The sequence below is a fragment of the Sebastes fasciatus genome, chromosome 4 (genome assembly GCF_043250625.1).
Source record: "Sebastes fasciatus isolate fSebFas1 chromosome 4, fSebFas1.pri, whole genome shotgun sequence".
Taxonomy (NCBI): domain Eukaryota; kingdom Metazoa; phylum Chordata; class Actinopteri; order Perciformes; family Sebastidae; genus Sebastes; species Sebastes fasciatus.
The window spans coordinates 25,639,882-25,662,944 of NC_133798.1; the positions used below are offsets into that span (position 1 = coordinate 25,639,882).

The 23,063-nt window shown below is 41.9% G+C and overlaps 2 protein-coding genes and 2 long non-coding RNA genes across 4 annotated transcripts in view; 1 reads left to right on the forward strand and 3 right to left on the reverse strand.

The window, feature by feature from the left end:
• Positions 1-9,977, reverse strand: part of LOC141766366 (uncharacterized) — a 33,252-nt gene extending 23,275 nt beyond the window's left edge. Inside the window, exons 1-2 of the long non-coding RNA XR_012593621.1 lie at positions 9,562-9,977; positions 8,361-8,582 (exon numbers count right to left, since the gene is read on the reverse strand). This is a non-coding gene — a long non-coding RNA (uncharacterized LOC141766366). The remainder of the gene's footprint in view (positions 1-8,360; positions 8,583-9,561) is intronic.
• LOC141766368 (uncharacterized) lies at positions 105-4,621 on the reverse strand. The gene is made up of 2 exons (XR_012593622.1): positions 4,178-4,621; positions 105-4,075 (listed from the first exon to the last, which is right to left on the reverse strand). It is a non-coding gene; the product is annotated as an uncharacterized LOC141766368 (long non-coding RNA).
• LOC141766343 (deoxyribodipyrimidine photo-lyase) lies at positions 8,192-15,604 on the forward strand. Its single transcript, XM_074633143.1, has 9 exons — positions 8,192-8,604; positions 11,472-12,135; positions 12,281-12,574; positions 12,701-12,873; positions 12,983-13,067; positions 13,160-13,392; positions 13,557-13,751; positions 13,847-14,072; positions 14,198-15,604. Exons 1-9 carry the CDS (start codon positions 8,374-8,376, stop codon positions 14,740-14,742), a joined length of 2,646 nt encoding a protein of 881 aa, XP_074489244.1. The 5' UTR covers positions 8,192-8,373; the 3' UTR covers positions 14,743-15,604.
• Positions 15,605-15,608: 4 nt separating this feature from the next.
• gcsha (glycine cleavage system protein H (aminomethyl carrier), a) lies at positions 15,609-20,873 on the reverse strand. Its single transcript, XM_074633170.1, has 5 exons — positions 20,688-20,873; positions 20,411-20,493; positions 20,263-20,326; positions 17,261-17,392; positions 15,609-16,184 (listed from the first exon to the last, which is right to left on the reverse strand). Exons 1-5 carry the CDS (start codon positions 20,836-20,838, stop codon positions 16,087-16,089), a joined length of 528 nt encoding a protein of 175 aa, XP_074489271.1. The 5' UTR covers positions 20,839-20,873; the 3' UTR covers positions 15,609-16,086.
• Between the last annotated feature and the right edge of the window lie 2,190 nt (positions 20,874-23,063).

The following is a 23,063-nucleotide window of genomic DNA, read 5'->3' on the forward strand; positions in this document are numbered from 1 at the left end:
AATGTGTTTTACGACTCTGGAGAGAGGGGAGTAAAATTGCACACTACAGCACATTTAGGACATGCAGATTTTCATATGCAACATTTCAAAGACCACAGCGTAGGTTGGTAAAGCAGATTTTATTGTTTTGTTCTTTTTTTGTGTAAAACTTTCCAGCGGTTGATGAGACAACTTGCCAGAGAGGAAAAACTACAATACAAGAATGTGTCGTTGAAGCACAAACTGGTATCTGCACCTTGTTCTCTTGCAGCAAGCCATTCATTTAACCATTACACACGAATGCGACAACGGCGGAAACATATTTGTGATTGGGAGTTGCAGGAAGCAGACATGGGGAGAGCAATAGCAAAGTAAATACAGAAGAGGGCCTGAGATCGCTTCGTAGCTGATGATAGCCATCTTAGAAAGTCATCCTGATAAAGTGATCCCCCACCATTTCTCCTTCTCCCTGTCCTCCCCCTCTTAATCAAATGAGTACTGTGCAGCTGTTGGGGTTGCGGCAAAAAGGGGTACGAGTGTGTGTGCAGAGGAGGTGGAGGGGGGCTTTGAGGGGGGGCTTTGAGGGATGGCGTGAAATTATTGCCTGCTGGTGTATATGTGTCGCTGGGGGTAGTAGGGTAGAGTAGGGGATTGGGCTGGGGCTGGGGGGGTGTAATGTCATTGCCTGCTGGTGTATCAGTAGTGGGGGCTCATTTAGATTTAGATTGGTTATGTGAGGAGAGAGCTGAAAGGCCAGCTCATGTTTATGCATGAATCCCAAAGCATGCTGCCGTAGTGGAGCCCCGAGTTAAAGAGACAGAGCTGAAATACATTCGCACATTTAGACACAGCTCTGCTTCTTTGGATAAGGCTTCAGTCGAGGCGACACTGTGCTATCAGATACATTTCAATCAGTGCGTCGGCCTGTTTGTGTGTGACGTTGTGTGTATGCAGATAGATTACATCTATGTCCAAATGAATAATCATGCTGCTTCTTTTAATTAAAAAAAAAAAAAAGAAATCTAATTTTAGTTGTAAAAATGTGAACATCACCACCCACTGCACGACTGTGTCCTGGAGATTGTTTTGGTATCTTCTACAGCTGATGCAGAGCTACACAGAGTACACGGGTGCTTCCCACATTACACTCACTCACACAGCGAGAGTAATCAGTAAATGTCTTTGAAGGAGAGTTTGTTCAGCACTTCATCAGGTATAAAGTGGTTTTTATTTGGAAATGTGGTCCCTATCCATCTTTTAAATGACTTTTTAATGGTCGTCACACCATCCTAATCAATCATGTGGCAGAGCTAGCCTGCAAGCGCAAATACACTCTATTTATAATTCCTACATTCTGCTGCAAAAACTGACACTCTGTGCTTTCTTAGTACTGCAAACAAGCAGAAAAATAAGTGAAATTGTCTTTCTGATTTTGTGGAAACACTTCCTATACTGATCTCCAGCATCCTAGTTATGAGGTACTGTGTAATCTTTTTTATATTATATCTGCACTCTGTAGACTATAGTAAGGGTGGATAGTACAGCTTTATAAAAATACTGCTGTTTATTGTCATTCTTGGGTGTCCCTACATTCAGACCCACACTTTTTTTGTGACCCCCCTCACCATCCCCCATGCACACTTGCAGCCCCCCTGTCGTCCCCCCTTCAGTACTTTACATCTATAATGAGATACAAATACGCATCAGCAGGACAGTGTCTACGCCACGCGTCACTGTGTGAATATTACTCACACTTATTAGCTGGATTATGTTAATCTTTACACTCTCTGCTCACAGACAACAGACTCCCCATGATATGGGGGTGGTCACGGCAGTAAGCGTGTGCTGTCGCGTGTGTTTGTGTGTGTATGTGTGTATGGCTGTATGTGTGTGTTGGAGTGATTGCCATGTTGTCAAACTGATCTGCATGTGAAAGGGCGGTCTAATTACATCACTTATGCAAATGAGAAATGCACATATGCATGCACATGCATACACACCACTGACAGCTTACTACTAAGGTCAAAAAGACAGTGTGAGCTATCCTCTTATTGACTAACACGAGGTGGCACCGCCACCTGTCAGACATGTCTTGACACAATACAGAGAAGTCACAATGGATGTTTTGATACACTCCTTCAGATAAATTAGAAAAAAGAGTGGATGGGTCAAGTTCACAGTAGACTAAAGCACTTAAACTGTTATTGGAAAATGTCCGACCGCATATCCACTGATTAGTCTTTTTTCAGACTGAAACATTGATAGTATCCCTGTTGGAATGATTGATTGAGTCTGACACATTTTAATTACGCCCAAATTAAATGAATCGGCTGGCGGACTATAAAACATTGCTGTTTAATAACGAGCCCCTCCATTTGCCTCTTTTTTTTTTCTTGCTTTATCCAATCCCATTTTGGCTGCCTGCACCAAATAACCTCTCTCCATTTAATGATATGCAAATGAATTTTCATGAACCCCATGATCCCATGCGATGATTAAACTGAGATGACATTAGCTGCCATGCTGCTGCCACTGTCAGTGTTTCTGTCTGCCTCCTTTCTCTCTTGCTATCTCTACCATCTTTCTTCGTATCCACGACAACGGCCGACTGGTGATATTAAGGGGTTCATTGTCACCATTCCCTTATGAATTTGCTTTGTGAGAGATGACATTCTGCGTATCCAGTGTTATTTCAGAGAAGTTTTTCCAATGACAACAGAGATGGAGCCTCAGAGCGAGAAATGTTGGTTCTCACACCACATGTGGTAGTGGTGCACCCGAAGACATATATGTTACAACAATATGCAATTATTGTAACGCAGTAACATCATATAGACAATTTTGGTAACCTTCCACATCTCTTCATTTTCCACTTCCAATGCTCCCCTCCCACCGTTCCGTTTCAGTCTGGATCCAGCTCCACCTCTGCTGTCGTTTATTGTACTCCATTTGCATAATGAAGCCCAGGCTTAATTAAGATCCCACTGGAGTCTGGCGCCAAGGATGAAGGAAAGAAGGACGAAGAGAAGGGGAGGGGGGTTCCGGCGTTCCTTAGCTTATCCGCACGTGTCCAAATAGGAGGCACAATTTAAGGGGGGAGTAAAGCGTTGACGAGCGATTAAATCGCTAATTATGATCGGCTGTTAGAATTAGTGTGTGGCTGTTAATTAGCTGCAGATGAGATGCCCAGACAGTTGCCCGCCCCTGACGACTGCAGCACCCTCCCTGACTGGCAATAGAGAAACACAGCTTGACACCCTGGAGATGATGCCAACACATCCCTCCCTTTAACACACACAGCAGTGTGAGGGGATATCCCTTTAAGAATGTCCCAGGTGTGCATGTGCAGGAAAGAGGCTCTTCATCATCCTTGTCCACCCACTCCCACTGTTCTTCGTTAAGCACAAAATTCCCATTTTTTTCTTCTTTTATATCCTTTATTCATCTTGCTCATTATTCCTCTTCTTCCACATACTCTTCCTCTTCATAATGGAATGGTACAATCCCTTCTAGGTCTTTGAAATGGGCAGCAGTTTCCTTCCAGTGCAGCAGTTGGCACTGAGCAGGGTTGGCATCGAGGAAATAGTTTTTGTCCCATACTCCTACCATAGTTGCATTTGGCTCTGGTTCAGACCTTCTGCTACTATTTTGTGTCCGCATTTACTACGCTTTTGTGCAGCTTCTGGTGGCGCCCGTGAATGCCTCCCTGTTTGCGTTTGGCATGGTGCCATCTCTGCTCCTGGTCTCTCCCTTGAGGGGATGCCATCGTCAAAACATTTAAGGCATCCGAAATCTTCTGCTCGCCGTATGGAGGTTTCTGTTTGCAAATTTGTGTGTTATGTTGGCTTGGCAGCGTGCCATCTTTCTCCCCGTGCCCTTGCCGCCCTGAAAAGATGCCATCACAGAATCGCTGGCAACCGTTGCCCGGGCACCTCTTCTTGGCTTTGTCCAAGCAAACAAACGGCGATTAGCAGCAAATCCTCAGAGGTGAGTCCCCTTGTCTTTGACTAAGACAGTTCTCCGCCAACCGCTTTGATCGCTCCGGGTATGCCACGACTGCAGGCTGGCATGGTGCCCGTTGGCTGGCACGCATTGGCTGGCATGGAGAGAAAGAAAATTTTAAAAATGAATGGAATGCAGGATTTTCCGCCGACTTTTTCTTCGTAAGATCAACGGTCATCAGCGAGTTTCACCTTACGGTTTCATAGTATCATCCATTTCTCTCCTCAACATCCTTCTCTGCTTCCCTTCGTCCAGCTACATCTGAGTCATCCTGTGTCTGCTGGCATCTTGCTCACTTCTATGCTCTGCTGTCCTCTGATATTTTCTATATCTTCCTTTCCTCTGCCCGCTTTGCTGTTCGTTGCGCCCCATTGTGCCTGTGCCAAGGTGGCACCATGGTAGCAGTATGGAGGTCTGTTTCTCTTCCTCTTCCATTCTTATTCTCCCCGCGCCTTCGCCCATGCCCATGCCCGCCCCCGCTCAAGCCCTGACTGGATGGCACTGTGCCAACCTGCCACCGCCATCGCTCTCATTTGTAGCTCATCCCTCCGTTGCCCTTCCCCCTGTCTCTACATTTCCATCCCTCTCTCTTCCCCTCATTTCATTCATCCACTTTCTGAATCATTTACCCTCTCTGTGTGTATGAAATGCTGCGTTTGTATATTTACACAACATTAGTTAATTGACACATATACAACTTTTAATTTCTTAAATGCGCGCCGCAAATCGGCGATCTTTGTTGTCATTTGGGAGACTTTTTTGGCACCTGAAGGAATGCTCTGAGTGACTGCCCTGTAGGTAATTACAGCAGCAGTTACTTATTCCACCGAGACCAGAGGAGAAAGACGGAGAGAGCCCTGAGTTTGGATAAAGCTTGTGTTGTTTTAATTAACTTTTACCAACCCCCATCATGTGTGCTTCTCATTACATCTGTAAGAGCCTCGCGCAGGTTGTGCTTGTTCACACATTCACTATACATCAATAAAATTGATCCGATTACCACTAAAATCGATTGTGTACCATTGACCTCACCCACTTTTTTTAAGATGACCCTTGGTCCGTTGTCTTTTTTCTCCTCTTTAAAATCTCTTGTGTCGAACAAAAGCTGCCAGTGGTGGTGGAGCCATTAAGCAAATACTCTCATTAGTACACAAAACATAATGAATATGTAAATGATGTGTGTAATTTATGCATAGGCTGAGAGACTTGTTCTCTTTTCAGCCCTCCATTGTATTCAGTCTATTTATATCTCCTTTCCCTAAAACTTAACACTCTTACGCCAATTTTCCTCTTTTCTTAGACCACATCCTGTGAATGAATCCATGGGGGACTTCTCACTATTGTCTCTTTTATTTTCATTTTTGTACACATTTTCCTTGCCTTTAACCATGGTTTGTAGTTTCTAATAGTCTCTCAGAGTCTCTCTGTTTGCTTCTTTCTGCTCACAGCCTGTCCTCTCCAAAAACAAACCCTGCAGTGACGCATTAAACCAACAACTGAGTGTTTGAACAAGGTCTTTGTTCCAGGAATATGAATACTGAATAATCAAACCACTAAATCACATCCACGCTAGACTGTGTTGTATGCTGCTTTTTCTCTTTGTCCCTCTGTGACTGTGTTGATCTTGATGTGTGGTCCAAACTGTGTGGTAAATTGAAGCTTGTCCTGATAGACAGTGAGTAGCCTTGCTCCTGTCTAGGATAAACACCTATAATACTCTGGCTCCCTTGGCAATCACCATAGCAACAAACCATGGTACCCACGTGAGTTGCATAATAAGATGTTTTCCAAGACCACGGACCATAAAGCGGCGACAAACTAGACACCCGCAGCAATGAATGTGAATCAAAAAACAACCATTCAAATGTCAAACTTCACCTCTGACTCATTCCAGACCAATCTTTTCTATTTATCAATAGGCTGGCATCACGCAATACACCCTCTCAGACGCTCATGCACCTTCTCTCTGTCTCTCCAGACCTTAACAGGTGCTGATGAGCCGCAGTCAATGATTGTAATGAGCTATCGATCACCGTGGGAAAACCGAGGGACAGAGAGGGGTGAGGGAGGTAGGGGGAACCAGAGGACACACACACAAACAGAGGGAGGTGGACTGCCAGGGAAAAAAACTTCAAATGAACTAAATGGAGACAAGCTACCCAAGACAGGGTATCAATACTTGCTTTAATCAAGTCCTTATCTCCTATTGTTCTGCTTAAAATAGAATATATGGGGAAGCGCTTTCTGCCAGCGCAGGTTGAAGGGGAAGTGTTCAACTCAGAGCAGCTTCTGGACGGGCTGATCTGCTCAGGATGACCATGCAGACATGCTTGTCATGACCGAGTTCAGATGCCAGTGAATGGCACTGACGCAGTATCTCTATTTTCCTCTCTTTTTGTGCTGTGTGCATGGAGTGGAGGCAGACAGCTTTAGGGAAGGGGGAGGTGCGTTGTGTGTGTGTGTCGTGTGTGTTGGCTGGCGTTTCAGATAATGAAATGCAGCAGGGAACAAAGAGCTGGGGGCCCCTATTCTCTGTGCTGCAGCTTCATTTTCACTCCCGTCAGTCTATGATTCTTCCATACCCTCTTTCTTGTGTACGTGTATGTGTGTGTGTTTATGTTTGTAAGAGCGGTTTGTTGGGTGTACCAGTGTCCCCTCCTCCTCCTGTTAGTATTCTGCATGGCAGATCCCCCTAATGTAATAACTGTGTCTGCATGTCTAATTTACAGCAGGAGAGAGTAAATAGCCTGTGGTTAATTACAGTACGTGTGTGTGTGTACGTGTGTGTGTGTGTATGCATGTGTCTACACGCGCGTGGGTGTGTCAGAATGATTTATGAGTTGCAAATAGCTACACCAGTGGCCCGTTTCTCCTCACTTAGTTTTTAATCTGTCTTTCCATTAATTTTCCTGGAGACGTTATTATGGTTTTATAACAGTGTGCACGAGGATGCACATGTGAGTGCACGTACGTTAATGAGACAAAGGTGTGGACATTTTGTGAGGATCGAGGCTACTTGAGCACCTGAGCTGTATTTTACTCCATTTCCCTTACATCCTTTCCCATTTTCTCTTTTCCGGTGCTTCATTCACTCTCTTCATTGAGAGCCACAATGAACACAGATCTTTATTGACAGTACACGGTAGAACATGGAAACAGCAGGTCAATCCGTTTAGCCCAAGGGCCGATACACCAATTCACCAATTTGTCAGTGTTAGTTTGAGAGAGAAAAGCAGCTAATCTCTCCTCTCTGCTCTCTATTGATCACACACTTAGACTCCACTTCTCTGTCTAAACACTATTGATTCTCTCTCTCTCTCAATCTCTTTCTCTCTCTCCCTCTCTTTCTGTCTTGCTCTCGCCACATACCACAACTCTCAACACATCTTCCCTTCACTTTGACTTCTTCTCTGATAAAAGCCTGAATAATTGAGACTGTATGTCCTTGACTTGTACATGAAGCCGATAGTCATATTTTAGATGAACACTTGAGAACATGAACAAAATAAGACTGAGTAAATTCAGCAATACAGTATTTTAAAGGGAGCTTATCAACTATACAAAGCATTTCAGAGTTTGGTCCACAAGTGTCACATATTATTGTTCCCTGCTGCGTACATTTAAAAGCTTATGCATGGTCTCATTAAAAAAATCAATTACTTAGCAACCCCTCTACAGCTTGAATACAGACCATGATTAAAAATTCACCGCTGGGTACATTGTCTCCTGGCTTTGTTTTCCAGACTCACATCACAGGGTGGCACTTGAAAAGGACCACATTCCTGTCAAGATGAAGGCTATGCAAAAATGATAGAATGATTGTTTTAAGGGAGATGCCCCCCTCCCACTTTATTTTTACATCAATTCAAATTGAACCAAAGATCTCTTATTAGATTGGAGTTAGCTTGTGTGGGCCCTTGTCATGACAAATTTGAGTTGTATCATTTCCTAGAGGAATGATTACATGATTACACTGTAGATGAAACAGAGAGACGGAGAGAGAGAAACCTATGACAAAATTCCTGTATCTTTTATCTTACCTATATCCCTCTATCCTAATATCAAAAATGTAAACAGGGAATCCCAACTGTTACTCAGATGCTGTGAAAAACAGCCAGGCACCCATGGGTTTCACTATCCTCCCTGCACAGCTCTTATTTATTAGACTGGTACACCCTCTACTGGCTATATTAACCCATTACAACCCTTTAGCTTTGCAGGTTACAAAACACTAACACATGGCTTGTGTAACTCAAAATCAGCTGTTTGGTAACTGGTATACTGAGGAGTAGTAGGTGCAGGACATGGAGCTCATCATGTGCTTGAGTTTAAACTAGATTTATAATTATATTCACAGCAGTTTTATAGCTTATTGTTACCTCACATTTGAAGATGCCTCCTTCAGCAGCTGCAGCTGAAGATGGTAAAGCCTTGGTGAGGAAGATGTTAAGGGAAGTACTGATGGGTCGAGAGGATCCAGAGGTTTTTTTTGCCATGTGTGTGTCTGCTCTGGGGCACCAGGACACCCGCTCACAGTTCCTGCCCCTCATCCAGCCCCTGTCCTCGGCCAACAGCTCCCTGCACTCCACCCTCACCTCCATCTACAAGGAATATTTCTCCAAGGTAAGTGGGTTGTTGAATATAAGCAAGGTGTAGTAAAATACCTGGGTTACGAAATGGGTTCAAAGTTACTAATTAAAGAATATATTTAAAAGAAGAAGAGAAAAAATATTCAATAACTTCAGTATTATACAGTGTAGTACCACCAAAATTACTTCACACATCAATGATCTCCTCATAGTTGTACTACAACACTTAGTTTGGAAAAAATATAATTTTGCATAATTCTGTTGAATTTTTAATGGGACAAATATGCAATAACTTCAGTATTATACAGTGTAGTACCACCAAAATTACTTCACACATCAATGATCTCCTCATGGTTGTACTACAACATTTAGTTGGAAAAAATATGCTTTTTTGGTGAATTTTGAATAGGAAAAATATTCAATAACTTCACTTTTAGAAAGTGTAGTGCCATCAAAATGTCTTAATTAGTTTAATAAGTATAATTAGGAAGAGACCATTGATGTGTGGAGAGATTTTGCTGGTACTACATTGCATAATACTGAAGTTATTGAATCTTTTCCCCATTAAAAATTCACCAAAATTATGCAAAAGCATATTTTTCCAAACTAAATGTCGTAGTACAACCATGAGGAGATCATTGATGTGTGAAGTAATTTTGGTGGTACTACACTGTGCATTACTGAAGTTATTGAATATTTTTCCCATTATAAATTCACCAAAATTATGCAAAAGCATATTTTTCCAAACTAAGTGTTGTAGTTTTGGTGAATTTTTAATGGGAAGTATTCAATAACTTCACTTTTATAAATGTCTTAATCAGTATAATTAGGAAGAGACCATTGATGTGTGGAGAGATTTTGGTGGTACTACACTGCATAATACTGAAGTTATTGAATATTTGTCCCAAAAGTGTTTAAAAAGCCTATGAAACTAACTTTAACAATGTTTTTGTAATATGTATATAAAGTTGGTGTGTTGTGTCTTACTTACCAATTTAAATTTTGAACACTATGAGACGATAAAATACTCCATATTAGAAAAACTTGTGAGCGAAGAAGTGAAGTTGTCATGGCTACTAGTTTAGCTATGTAACTAGATAGCGTTAGTTAGCTAGTTACCATGGTGATATTTAGCAGTAATAGATAACAACATGTGCAAATTAAAGTGCCACTTTCATTGGCAGTTTTTAGCCCTTTTTTCTTCGTCTACCAGCTCCCCGAGAAGAATAGCTGAGTCTTGACTTGCTAAATAAGCTAATAATGTCTTCACCTGTCAGTCCTTTACTGACTAACGTTACCTGGCTCCTCCCTGTTGCCAGGTAACGGTAAAGCGAGCTCGAGGTTAGCACCTGTGTTGGGAGCAGCTCCTCCTCAGGAGAGGCTTTATTTGGACTTTCTCTGAACAAACACCTCCATACAATGAGGTGAAAGTCAAGAATATGCTGTAAGAAATACATTAAAAGTCATTAACTAGTAGACCAATGTAACAACAACAACAATAATAATGATAATGATAATTATAATACAATAATATTACAATAATACAATAATTTACAATAATATAATTGAGCCACATACCACATATAGGCTTTATGCAACAATAATGATAAAAATAATAATAATAATAATAATAATAATAATACAATGCAAGTTTACCACCAGACAGTGTTTTTACAATATCATTAGAAAAGAAAAAGAGAATACACATAACACCTATATGTCTTATGCTACTACTACTACTACTAACAATAATAATTATAATAATAATAATAATGATAATAATAATAACAATAATACAACACAAGCTTACCAACAGACAGTGTTTTTACAATATCATTGGAAAAGAAAAAAAATACACATTTCACCTATATGTCTTATGCTACTACTACTACTACTACTACTAATAATAATAATAATAATAATAATAATAATGATAATAAAAATAAAAATAATACAACACAAGCTTACCACCAGACAGTGTTTTTACCATATCAATTGAAAAGAAAAAAGAAAAAAATACCAATGATTGATGTCACTAATCACCTGCACAGCCAGGTGTTTTCACTTATTCAGGCTAATTAGACCTCTGCTTCTCATCAGAACTAATCAGTTCTGATGAGAATTAATCGTCATAAATGCTAAATATTAGTAAAACAAACAAAATAAATAAATTAGGGATGCACCGATACAGATACCGGATCGGATACTGGGGCCGATACAGACTCAAATAGCTGGATAGGATATCGGTGACAATCGGGCCGATCTGTTCAATTTACTTCTATGTTTATATAATATATACATTATATACTGGAATTTTAATTCCTGTTTAAGTTTTGACTGATTTGTTGCTGCATTAAAAAGGTTTACATTTGAATTGTAATTCCTGTTCATTTTGAAGATTTTGTTTTGCCAAGTTTTTGGTGTGTGATTTAATATTTTAATAACAAATAACAATTCACTAAATTTGTATCTATGTATTTATTTGTTACATTTTGTTTAACAAAGTTAGGAAAGCAATATTTAAGTCAAGCCTGTTGTTGCCTGATCCCAGTCACTTCCACACAGTGAAGCATACAGCATATTAATTAAATACTGGTATCGGATTGGCACTCGTTTCGGCCGATACCCAAAGCCCAGGTATCGCTATCGAGACTGTAAAATTCAGATCGGTGCATCCATAAAATAAATACGTATTAGTACGTTAATTATTAGTACTAACCCTAGTAAAATGGTAAAGGTGTAAGTTGTTCTGCTCTCACAGTTGGAACAAGGCTGTCTGTTCACACCCACACAGTCCTGAGAAGAGGTCTAATCAGCTTCAATAAGTGAAAACAATATCATACGTGAAATTTGTCATTTCTACAGCAATAATAATAATGGATTGTTCTAATTAAATTGTAGACTGAAGAAGATGAGCTGGAACTTGCATTGTCTCTCTCTCTACTGGAAATGAAAGATCACCAGCTGTCCCCCAGCCAAGAGTCCCGGCTTGGAGACGGACCAAATCAGAGAAGCTTTGTTCAACTGACCTCTGTATCGAAGCTTCAGGGAAGCAGCCACACCCAGCTAGCAGATGTAGTTGGCAGGAGAAAAAACACCAACACACCACAAACTGGACCCTGGGCCAAGGCAAGCCCAATGTGGACAACGCGAGAAACTGAGCTTCAGAAAAGCACACATGTTGACAATCATAAAAAGGAGACACCAGGGACAACTCGGACTGCGTGTGTCTCCAGACTAACTGGCTCATTCCCCAAGCAAGACATGGTTGAAGAACAAGGTGACCAAATCATGGATGAGGGAGATTTGAATCAATCAGAGAAACCAAAACGCTCTAAGAACAGGCGACAGCGGCGTAAGGGCGCTGGCCAACAGGTTGTAGGTTTGTCCTGTTCTCCATCAGCATCGCCGCCGGTTCTGCTGTGGTTCAGGAGGGACTTGCGACTTGGGGACAACCCTGCTCTCACTGGCTCGTTGGAGGTTGGTGCACCGGTCATCCCTGTCTTCATCTGGAGCCCTGAGGAGGAGGAGGGACCGGGGATCACAGTGGCTATGGGGGGAGCTTGTAAGTTCATAGAGGAAATAGTGATCTTTGTCAAAGCACAATGCATCACTGTCTTTAGTGGTGGCTGTGCTCGCCATATAACGTCTCATATACAATTAAAGCTTATTCATTTGTTGTCTAATCACGTCATTTCTTTCTTTAACAGGTAAATACTGGCTTCATCAAGCTTTGTCTTGTTTCTATTCATCTCTGGAGCGCATTAGCAGCCATCTCGTTTTCCTCAAAGCAAATGGATCTTCTCTGCGTACCCTTAAGGAGCTGGTAAAGGAGACAGGGGCGAGAACAGTCTTGGCTAACGCCCTCTATGAGCCCTGGCTGAAGGAGAGGGATGATGTTGTGGTGTCAGCCCTTCAGAAAGATGGTGTTGATTGCAAGATGTTCCACTCGTACTGTCTCAGAGACCCTTACTCCGTCAGCACGGAGGGTGTGGGACTCAGAGGTTAGTCACAACAAAATGAATTTAGTGTACTGAGCTTGCTTAAATATTTGTGGTAAATATCAAAGCTTAAAATGTGTACAGTAATACAAGCCGATTGGCAATAACTGTTTTCTTCTTTTGATTTAGGAATAGGTTCGGTGTCTCACTTCATGAGCTGTTGTAGACAGAACCCAGGGTCTGCGTTAGGGGTCCCCCTGGACTCTCCTGTATCTCTCCCCACTCCTGCCCACTGGCCTCAGGGTGTCCCTTTGGACACACTAGGCCTGGCACGCATGCCCCGCAGGAAGGATGGCACAACGGTCAGTAACCACAGCAGAGCAGTCCTGTAGGGCCGAGTTATAGCCCAAAATACAACTAACATTAGATCATTAAGTCCTCAATATTATCTTTGTTCATTTTGACATTCAGATTGACTGGGCCGCGAACATCCGTGAGTCCTGGGATTTCAGTGAGGAAGGAGCATGTGCACGGCTAGAGGCCTTTCTGAATGATGGTAAGTGCACATTGTAAACATCATACGCTGTGTTTGGAGGAAGTGTGTCATTCATCTAATAGTATCTTATGATTTTTCCATGTGTCCTATAGGTGTGTATCGATATGAAAAAGAGTCAGGCAGGGCAGATGCCCCAAATACCAGCTGTCTGTCTCCCTACCTTCACTTTGGTCAGCTCAGCCCACGCTGGCTGTTGTGGGATGCCAAAGGGGCACGCTGTCGATCCCCAAAGTTCCAACGCAAACTGGCGTGGAGAGATTTGGCTTACTGGCAGCTGACATTGTTCCCTGACCTCCCCTGGGAGTCCCTCAGACCTCCATACAAGGTAGGAATTTGCTACAGACATCTTGATGACACAAGTGTTACTCATAAATGCAAATAAATAAATATGCAAAGTTGAACTACCCTTCATCAGTAAGTAAAAGCCCATATGACACTATGAAGAACTACATTTATTTCAAAGCATTATTCATCCACTGGTATTCGCAGGCTCTGCGATGGAGCAGTGATCGTGGCCATCTGAAGGCCTGGCAGCGAGGGCGAACAGGCTACCCTCTGGTGGACGCAGCCATGAGGCAGCTGTGGCTGACAGGCTGGATGAACAACTACATGAGACATGTGGTGGCGTCTTTTCTGATAGCATATCTCTATCTGCCCTGGCAAGAAGGCTATCGCTGGTTCCAGGTGAGACATGCATGCATGATACAGGCACGAAATAGCAGCACCACAGGATAATAAGTACTACTTACTGACTGTATTCAAAATGTGCATGTGTTTAGGACACCCTAGTGGATGCAGATGTTGCCATAGATGCTATGATGTGGCAGAATGGGGGCATGTGCGGTCTGGATCACTGGAACTTTGTCATGCACCCCGTCGATGCAGCAATGACCTGCGACCCCTACGGCAGCTATGTTAGGAAATGGTGTCCTGAACTTGCAGATCTGCCTGATGAGCTCATTCACAAACCCTGGAAATGTCCCGCGTCCATGCTTCGACGTTCTGGTGAGGAAGTTATCATGCTCAGTCCAAAAAAAAATACTCTTTTGTTTTGAAACATGCTACCTACAGTATACAGTTCCACACCTTAACATACAAATCTCCTTTCCTTGCTATCCTCACTGCTTTAGGTGTGGTCTTTGGCCAGACATATCCTGAGAGAATAGTTACAGATCTGGAGGAGCGGAGGAGTCGTTCCCTGCAAGATGTAGCTCTGGTGCGGAAAGAGTTTGGACAGTATGTGGACAAGCGCTCAGGCTGTGACTTGGTGCCTCTGCCCCCACGCCTGGTCTCTGAGGCTCTGCACTTATCACACAGCGATGGCGGTGTGGTGACAGAAGGGAAGCAGTTCCTGTTGCCCGTTATCACCCGCATGGAATTCAAACACCAGCTAGAAGATCCAGACGCAGATGCCGCCTCAAATCCCTACAACGCTGTTCTAAAAGGATACGTGAGCCGCAAGAGGGATGAGACCATTGCCTTCTTCAATGAGAGAGACTTTACTGCCAGCGTGATGCATGAGGGAGTTCAGAGGAGGGAGAGGCTGGAGAGTGATCATCGCAGACTCGAGGGACTCCCTCAGCCTCCTGCACCTCGGGGCAGGGCCAGACGAACTCCAACAGCCAAGGACAGGTTTTCTATAGTACCTGGTGGGGCGGTCTCCTCGCTCAGGTGACCCAGAGATCAAGACTGAAAGTTTACTGACAGTTACCAGCTGTAAAATGCACAATTGAGAAAGGTTACAGAACAAGTCTTTGTTGAGGAAAGAACAAAATGTACACTGGACTCTACACTGTGGGTAGAGTGAGGGCATTTTCTTTGTCTTCAGACAACTGAGACAAAGTTTGCAAGAGGGTTGCAGAATGCTCATTCAAAACATATTGTACATTGAGTATTCAGTATAATCTCAGTATTTAGCAATGGTATTATACCAGCCTCGGTGAAAAAGATTGATCCGGGTCAGCCATTATACTTGATTTCAATGCAGCTTCCTTTCATAAAGGCCCAGTCTGTCTTTTTTAACACACAAATCTGAGGTATCTTACTTGTAAATATACATATATGTTGTAGTGTTTGAGTTGTAAGTGGGGGAAATAGGGCATTTGGTGAATCTCAGCAGATCATTTTTAAGTAGAGGCCTGTTTTACAGTGTGTGTATTAAAATACTTCAGTCAAGTCATAGGTGGTATCAGGCAACAATCTGCTGGTTTGAATTTTGGTTCAAGGGCTACCTTTTTATATACATTTGTAGAATAGGTGATTTCTCCAGGGTGTAAATACTGTATGTGTGTGGATATAACAGGTGGATTGGTCGAAACAGTTTTCAAGTGATGCAAATAAAATAAACATGCAAATACAGTACATTTATATTATATGATGCTCTGACATAGTGTCAAGCATACTACCTGTGCAATACCTTTGCAATGCGAAATATGTTGTTTAGTCACGAGTGAAACTACATGACAAACAATTTATAAAATACTGCCCACTTTTATAATATAAAGTCTAAACTTTGGGAAATAAAAAAGAAAGAAAGCACAATGTCTCAGGAAATGTTTATTTTCTAAATTACAGGTCCCATATCTACAGTTTAGCTGTCGTACATGCAGTGTAGACCAACATTATTAATACCATAAAGACCAAAGTGCTTTTTTTAAGTCTAACAAAGTCCTACAACAATAATTCAAGTTTTCCTTTGAATGAAATGTGTGTAAATTGTTCTATTGACTGAGTCTCAGTCTCTTCTGTTGGAGGATTGGAGGATGCAACAACTTAACATTGGATGTTTAGTCAGTGCAGATTGACAGGTCCCCTAAAGTCAGTCTTTAACAGTAGATAAAGAAATCCTAATGTTCACAGCTCTACAACACTGGCAGGTCAGCAATCTGGAGCTCTTGAGCTCCACTGGTGGACGCTAAGCATAGCGTTGTAGCTGACACAGGCACAACTTGTGGATCTCCCTGCCAGTGGTGTTTTGAAAAGGAGAGAGGGAGCATAGCACTTATTAGGAGGTGTTAGGTTAGTCCTCAATGGAGCGGATGTATCTCTCATAGGCTGCTTCGTCCATTAGAGCTTCAAGCTCTGCAGGGTTGCCGATGGTCATCTTCATCAGCCAACCTATATGGAATAGGTTAAAATCAGGTTAAGCTATGAGTTAAGGACCATATCAGTGTTTTTGCATACTTAAAGGACCAGTGTGTAAAAATTAGGGGGATCTATTGGCAGAAATGGAATAGAATATTAATATGTATGTTTTCTTTAGTGTATAATCACCTGATAATAAGAAGCATTGTGTTTTTGTTACCTTAGAATGAGCCGTTTATATCTAAATAGGGAGCGGAACTAAATTATTAACTTTTCCTGCTTGGGCCAGGGCCCAACCCTGTGGCGAATCGCCGCAATGCCTGATCTGGTGTGAATGCAGCCTAAGTGGAGTGTCATATTTGTAAATGAAAGGAAACCTAGTCGCTGTTGGGGGGGTAGGAAAAACACAATGTACTTCCGACATAGAGAATGGGCTAAAACATACAAAGTGATTGGTATGGATCAGGTGTAGAGTAAAGATGGTTCACACTTGAAAGATACAAAATATGCTATAAAGGTTCATTTACTCAAACAAATAGATTGCAATAGATTGTACAAGGTTTCAATTTTCAAAACAGTCTTCTTAATCCTACAGTGGCTGCCTTCCATGTTATGCTGCATTACTGCCATCTACTGTCCAAAAAAATTATGAATCTAGTGAGCAGTTTTCTTAAAACATCACAGCCCATTACTGTGAACTATTATGATTGGTAAAACTGAAAACAGTAAAAAAATTATATATATATATCAGTTTATATGTATTCATGTTTTAAATCATACCCTATTAAAGATACAGACAAAGCATTTATCTGTAAAAAAAAAACTTGAGTTGGGTATAAAACGTCTTCCCAGTGTACCAACTACTTTGCTAGATATACACCAGATAACTGCAGTAATAGTTTTTAGAAGGTAAACAAAGACTGGTGTCAATGTACAAACTTCAAAAATGACCTTAACACTCCAGAGTTAATATAGTCAATCATTATCCTACAAGTTCGCTCCTGTTTAAGCTCCCACATTAGCCTTAAGTATATTTGACTTCTTTCACTTTCCAATGCCTTCTTCAAATAACAGAAATATCTACATAGTATTTGTATGTGTGTGCTTACCATCTTTGTAGCAAGATTTGTTCACCAGACCAGGATTGTCTGCCAGTAGTGTATTGACTTCTACAACTTCTCCAGTCAAAGGGGAATAGAGCTCACTGGCAGCCTTCACACTTTCCAGAGCTCCAAACTCATCTGTGAGAGTAGATGTTACAAACAATAAACACAACAATCTAAGTTTAGTCATTTCAGAATGGCAACTACTCAGAATTGCTTAGTTATGTAGACCTTAATTAAGGTAGGTGTTTTGTGGCACGATTACAATAGATGTTTGGCCAGCAAACAGGTGGATTTTGGATGGAAAGTAGCCGAGCAAATGCTTGTTTCTCAACACAACTGTGTCTGAGGGAAAAATTATGTAACGTTTGCTTTAAAATGCAGAGTCATTGATTTAGATTAATATTATTTAGATATGCATGCTTTGTAAGGCCTGTTGTGTTAAAGATGTGCATCTATACAAATTCAGAACTGCACACAGAAATATTGAGCATTTTTTTTTTTCAGATTTATTCTCTTAAACCAACAGGCAAAATAACCCAAACTTAACCTGAGTGTAATTTTTAAGGCCCTCGAGTTGAACTCAAACAAGATTAGATTTCAAACTGGCAGAAGAAAAAAAAAAGATGCTCATACAGGAAACTGAGTTTTCAAGTCTATGCATTATAAGCAAGCGTAGCGACCTTACTGTCGTCTAGGCTTTAAAGTAATGACTTTGGTGATACTGACAAAATCAGATAATCAATCATTACCATGTTGATCAAGAATATAGTGGCATTATTGTTTGTTTTGCTCACTAGCCAGACAACTTCATAAAACAACATTCACACTTTAACTAGTGATGTTACGTGCTGTGCCGAGGCTTCGGAGCGTGTGTCGAGTTACCCAGGAAGTTTTCCGCGATGCGTGTATCGAGGCGTGTATCGTTTTAGACCAATGACGTCATTGATGATGTCCGAAGCCTCGCTGCCCGGCCATATCACGTGACTGGTTCATGAAGTGTTTCAGATCTTCACTGGTTCAACCAATACCACTAACCCGAAGTGACACAGAACACTAATATTACCCCTCCTACCATTATTATATTATATCACACTACAATACAATACAATTATTGACCAAAGGATTGGTTTATACACTTAAGATGAATAAAACAATTACAATGTATTATACATGTATGTTATGTACACATAATATACTTACTAGAAAATATACATTATATATTATATAGATATAAATTGATTAAATGGTAATATATATATTTTTCATTGTTTATAGTCATTCCCAACAGCCTTTACTGGCGCAAAATACAGTATATCACAGATCTGTGGTCCCAGTAGACCACAACCAGCACTGCTCCCAGTAGAGCACTTACACTTACACACCAAAAACTGACAAAACCTGATATTTTCAGGTGGAATTACATTCATTCAGTCATTCATTCATTCTCACTGTGCAATATCATTTTCCACTTGTGCAATTTTCTAGTCTTGTTTATTGTCAATACTGCTCCTATTTTTTATACTTCCTTCTATTTAAATGGTTCATATTTTGTTACTGTGTTTAGCTCTTTTTTTACTGTGTTAGCTATTGCATCTTGTTTTTTGCACTATCCCCTTTGCTGCTGTACACTGCAAATTTCCCCACTGCTGGACTAATAAAGGAATATCTTATCTTATCTTATCACATGGTTAAGATCATATCTGCCTGTTTTACACTCTTTGGCCACCAGGTGGTTTCGTGCACATGAAGCCTCGAGCAATGAACTCTTTTCTGAACCAATTTGCTGGAAAGCTTCAAAGCTTCATGAGGCTTCATCTCGCCATCACTAACTTTAACACAATACTAAGGCAATCAAAAATTTCAAGTGTCAATTCACAAAACAGTTTGAATTTTCTCCACACCGCCATGGAATAAGATGAGATCAGGATGTACTCCTTCGTATTAGTACTCTACAGCTGTGTACTGTAATCAGGATCTGAGATTAACCTATTTCCTCACCTGCCACTGTGGCAGGTCATTGAACATTTCTACTGGCCATTCAAATTTTTTTGTCTGCCACTTCTGAAATCTAGGTAGAACACTTTAAAACTGTAAACACCGAGTCAGAGGTACCAGACTGCAGAATAATGGAATATATCATGTTACCTTAAAGGGACTATTTGTAACTTTCAGAAATGCTTGTTAACAGCGACACCTGTGGCCGTGAAATCAACGAAAGTCAGCGTCGGGCTCGCGCATGCTCGCTCTCAATATACCTGAACGAGCATCACTCAAAACAGTGAGGCGACACAAGTCAGCTGAATCCACAATATCACTCTATATTTCAGCTGCTTGGCAGTAATGTTAGCTGACCAGACCAAGGTCTCTCCATGAACATGATTTATATCTGATCCTAGTGTTGGCTTTTCCTGCCTAAGTGCAGGCTGAGGCAGCGGGGCTCTGCAGCGTGTCTCCCTGCTCTCTCCGCCCGCAGCCGGAGAGAGCAGAGGAGACACCGGCACCCGGTCGGTAACGAGAAGACAACGTAAATCTCCGTCACTTCACAAGACACGGGAAACCTCTGTTGGTCTGGAGGAGCTGCAGCAGTTATTTCTGCACAAACGTCCCCTGTGCATTCACTAGATATTCTCAGAGCTAAACTAACTCTTCTGCAGTGTGGAGTGAGCGCGCATTCACGTCTAGAGGTGGAGCGAGCTGAGCTGTCTGAGTGAAGGCGAGCAGGCAGAGGAGGAGGGTACAGCGGCTACACGCGCATATGCGAGCGCGCATGTGTGACGACCCGCTACATTTATGCGCGTACAAAGTTACAAATAGTCCCTTTAATGCATGACTACTGTATATTTAATTTAGGCTTTAGAATTGCTTTTTAAAAATAATATTTCTTAATATAAGGGAAACCTGTCTGCTATGGTACCTGCCACAGCAAACATGTACCCTGTTATTTGGCAGGTGGCAGGTGCTAATTTCATTCCCTGACTGTAATGTTAGCCTGAACTTCTTCATACCTTGCTGAGCCAGCTGTGTTCCCACCTCTGGCAGTCCACAGTAAACTACATCTCCCAGAGCCTCCTGCAAAGTGGCAGAAAGAAAGGCAAGGTCAAAGGTGGTATTGGTAAAGTATTTACTGTAGTGTGCATGTGCCAGGAAACTTACCTGCGCAAACTTGCTGATACCGACGGTCCCAACTCCGTCGTCTTCTACTCGGATCCATTCGTGCTTGTCTGTGAATTTAAGTGCTGCAAGAAAACACAACAGATCACAAAGGAGCCTCTGTGGAGTAATTTGTTTAAGTATGACAACCACACTAAAACAACAGAGACATGCAGCAGCGTCGTGTCCTTTACTCTCTCTCGCTCGTGTTAACGTGACCCTCTAGTAGCCACCGATAGCTAACATGCTGCAATACAAACACATCAAACACGAGGAGTACCTGCTGTTAGTCGACTAGAAGTGGCTATTGTTCTTCCATATGAAGGTTTAGCTGTCAGCCGCAGCGGGGAGAGAGTAGCTGAGCGGGTCAGTGAAGGCAAAACGGTGAAGAAGTTGGAAGAGAAGGAGCGGAGGAGCCCACAGCCGGCCATGTCTGTCGTTTACTGATGAGGTCATGGGTCAAGTTGTTCTTCGTGGGTATTAGATGTAGTCAGTGAGCTTCCTTAGCGTTGCATTACTGCCATCTGGTGGAGTTTTTTTTTTTTTTTTTTTTAAATCTATGACCAATACAATAAACAATTAAACTGATACAAACAAATATAAAATAAAATAAAATAAAAGTAACAAACAAAATTTCAGGGGTTAATGTAAATAAATAAATAAACAGATAAATAAATAAATAAATAAATAATAGTAACTTAAAGGGACTGTTTTTAAGAATCAGAAATGCTTGTTAACAGCGACACCTGTGGCCGTTAAGTCAACGAAAGTCAGCGTCGGGCTCACGCTTGTGCTCGCTCTAAATAGACATGAAAGAGCATCGCTCAAAACAGTGAGGCGACACACGTCAGCTAAAAGCACAATATCACTCTATATTTCAGCTGCTTGGCAGTAATGTTAGCTGACCAGACAAAGGTCTTTCCATGAATCACTGCTGATCCTAGTGTTGGCTTTCTTTGCCTCAGCGCAGGCTCAGGCAGCGGGGCTACTCAACGAGTTACGTTATCGCCTCTCGACCGCAGCCGGCAGCCGCAGGGAGACACCGGCACCCGGTCGGTAACGAAACGATAACGTAACACGTGGAGGAGCCCCGTCACTTCACAAGACACGGAAAACCTCTGTTGGTCTGGAGGAGCTGCAGCATTTATTTCTGCACAAACGTCCCCTGTACATTCACTAGATATTCTCAGAGCTAAACTAACTCTTCTGCAGTGTGGAGTGAGCGCGCGTTCACGTCTAGTAGAGGTGGAGCGAGTACGCGAGAACGCGCGCTCTGTCTGAGTGAAGGTAAGCAGGCAGCGGAGACGAGGCTCCGGCCACACGCGAGCGCGCATATGCGAACGCGCATGTGTGGCGACCCGCTACATTTATACGCTTAAAAAGTTACAAATAGTCCCTTTAAAGGGACTGTTTTTAAGAATCAGAAATGCTTGTTAACAGCGATTCCTGCGGCCGTTAAGTCAACGAAAGTCAGCGTCAGGCTCGCGCTTGTGCTCGCTCTAAATAGACATGAACGAGCATCGCTCAAAACAGTGAGGCGACACACGTCAGCTAAAACCACAATATCACTCTATATTTCAGCTGCTTGGCAGTAATGTTAGCTGACCAGACGAAGGTCTCTCCATGAATCAATGCTGATCCTAGTGTTGGCTTTTCCTGCCTCAGCCTCCCGACCGCGGTCGGAGGGAACAGGGGAGACACCGGCACCCGGTCGGAGACGATAACGTTTCTCTCTGCGGAGCCCCGTCACTTCACAAGACACGGAAAACCTCTGTTGGTCCGGAGGAGCTGCAGCATTTATTTCTGCACAAACGTCCACTGTACTCACTGTATTCACTAGATATTCTCAGAGCTACGAAGGCTTCTGCAGTGTGTAGTGATCGCGCATGCATGTGAGGTGGAGCGAGCTGAGTGAAGGCAAGCGGGCAGAGGAGCAGAGTACTACAGAGACTTCAGCCCTGGAGACCAAAGCTACGGTCTCCCCCGTGTCCTCCGACCGCAGCCAACACTGTTTTGCAAGACGGGCTTCACTAGATAGAACTTTGCAGTTTTGGTGCTTCCGTGTAGTTTGTGTTGGATTCTGAGTCTGAACAGCGCGCATATGCGGCGAGCACGCATGGGACACCGACCTGGGTGATTTATACGTGTAAGAAGTGACAAACAGTTCCTTTAAGTAAAGAAACCAACAAATAATCACATTTAAGAAGTTGGAATCAGAGAATTTTTACTTTTTTGTTTGAAAAAAAAAAAAAAAGTACTCAATTACTCGATTATCAAAATAGTTAGAGATTAATTTAATAGTTGACAACTAATCGATCGATCGATTAATCTTTAGCTCTAATTGTAGCCATCAAGACCATGGGAAAACAACATTCACACTTTAACACGATACTAAGGCAATCAAAAATTTCAGGGGTTAATGTAAATAAATAAATAAATAAATAATAGTAACTTAAGTAAAGAAACCAAAAGAATATTCACATTTAAGAAGTTGGAATCAGAGAATTTTGACTTTTTTGTTTAAAATAAATAAATAAATAACCGGTAATAAAATAACCGATACATTTATTATCAAAATAGTTGGAGATTCATTTAAAAAATATTCACATTTAAGAAGTTGGTATCAGAGAATTTTTACTTTTTTTTTTTTTAATTA

Coding starts and splice junctions, on each gene's coding strand:
- LOC141766343 (XM_074633143.1), top strand. CDS start 8,374: ATGCCTCCTTCAGCAGCTGCAGCTGAAGATGGTAAAGCCTTGGTGAGG. Junction 12,575..12,700: donor GGAGGGTGTGGGACTCAGAG/GTTAGTCACAAC, acceptor CTTTTGATTTAG/GAATAGGTTCGGTGTCTCAC. Junction 14,073..14,197: donor GTCCATGCTTCGACGTTCTG/GTGAGGAAGTTA, acceptor TCACTGCTTTAG/GTGTGGTCTTTGGCCAGACA.
- gcsha (XM_074633170.1), bottom strand. CDS start 20,838: ATGGCCGGCTGTGGGCTCCTCCGCTCCTTCTCTTCCAACTTCTTCACC. Junction 20,494..20,687: donor TTCTAGTCGACTAACAGCAG/GTACTCCTCGTG, acceptor GTTTTCTTGCAG/CACTTAAATTCACAGACAAG. Junction 17,393..20,262: donor AACACAGCTGGCTCAGCAAG/GTATGAAGAAGT, acceptor CTACTCTCACAG/ATGAGTTTGGAGCTCTGGAA.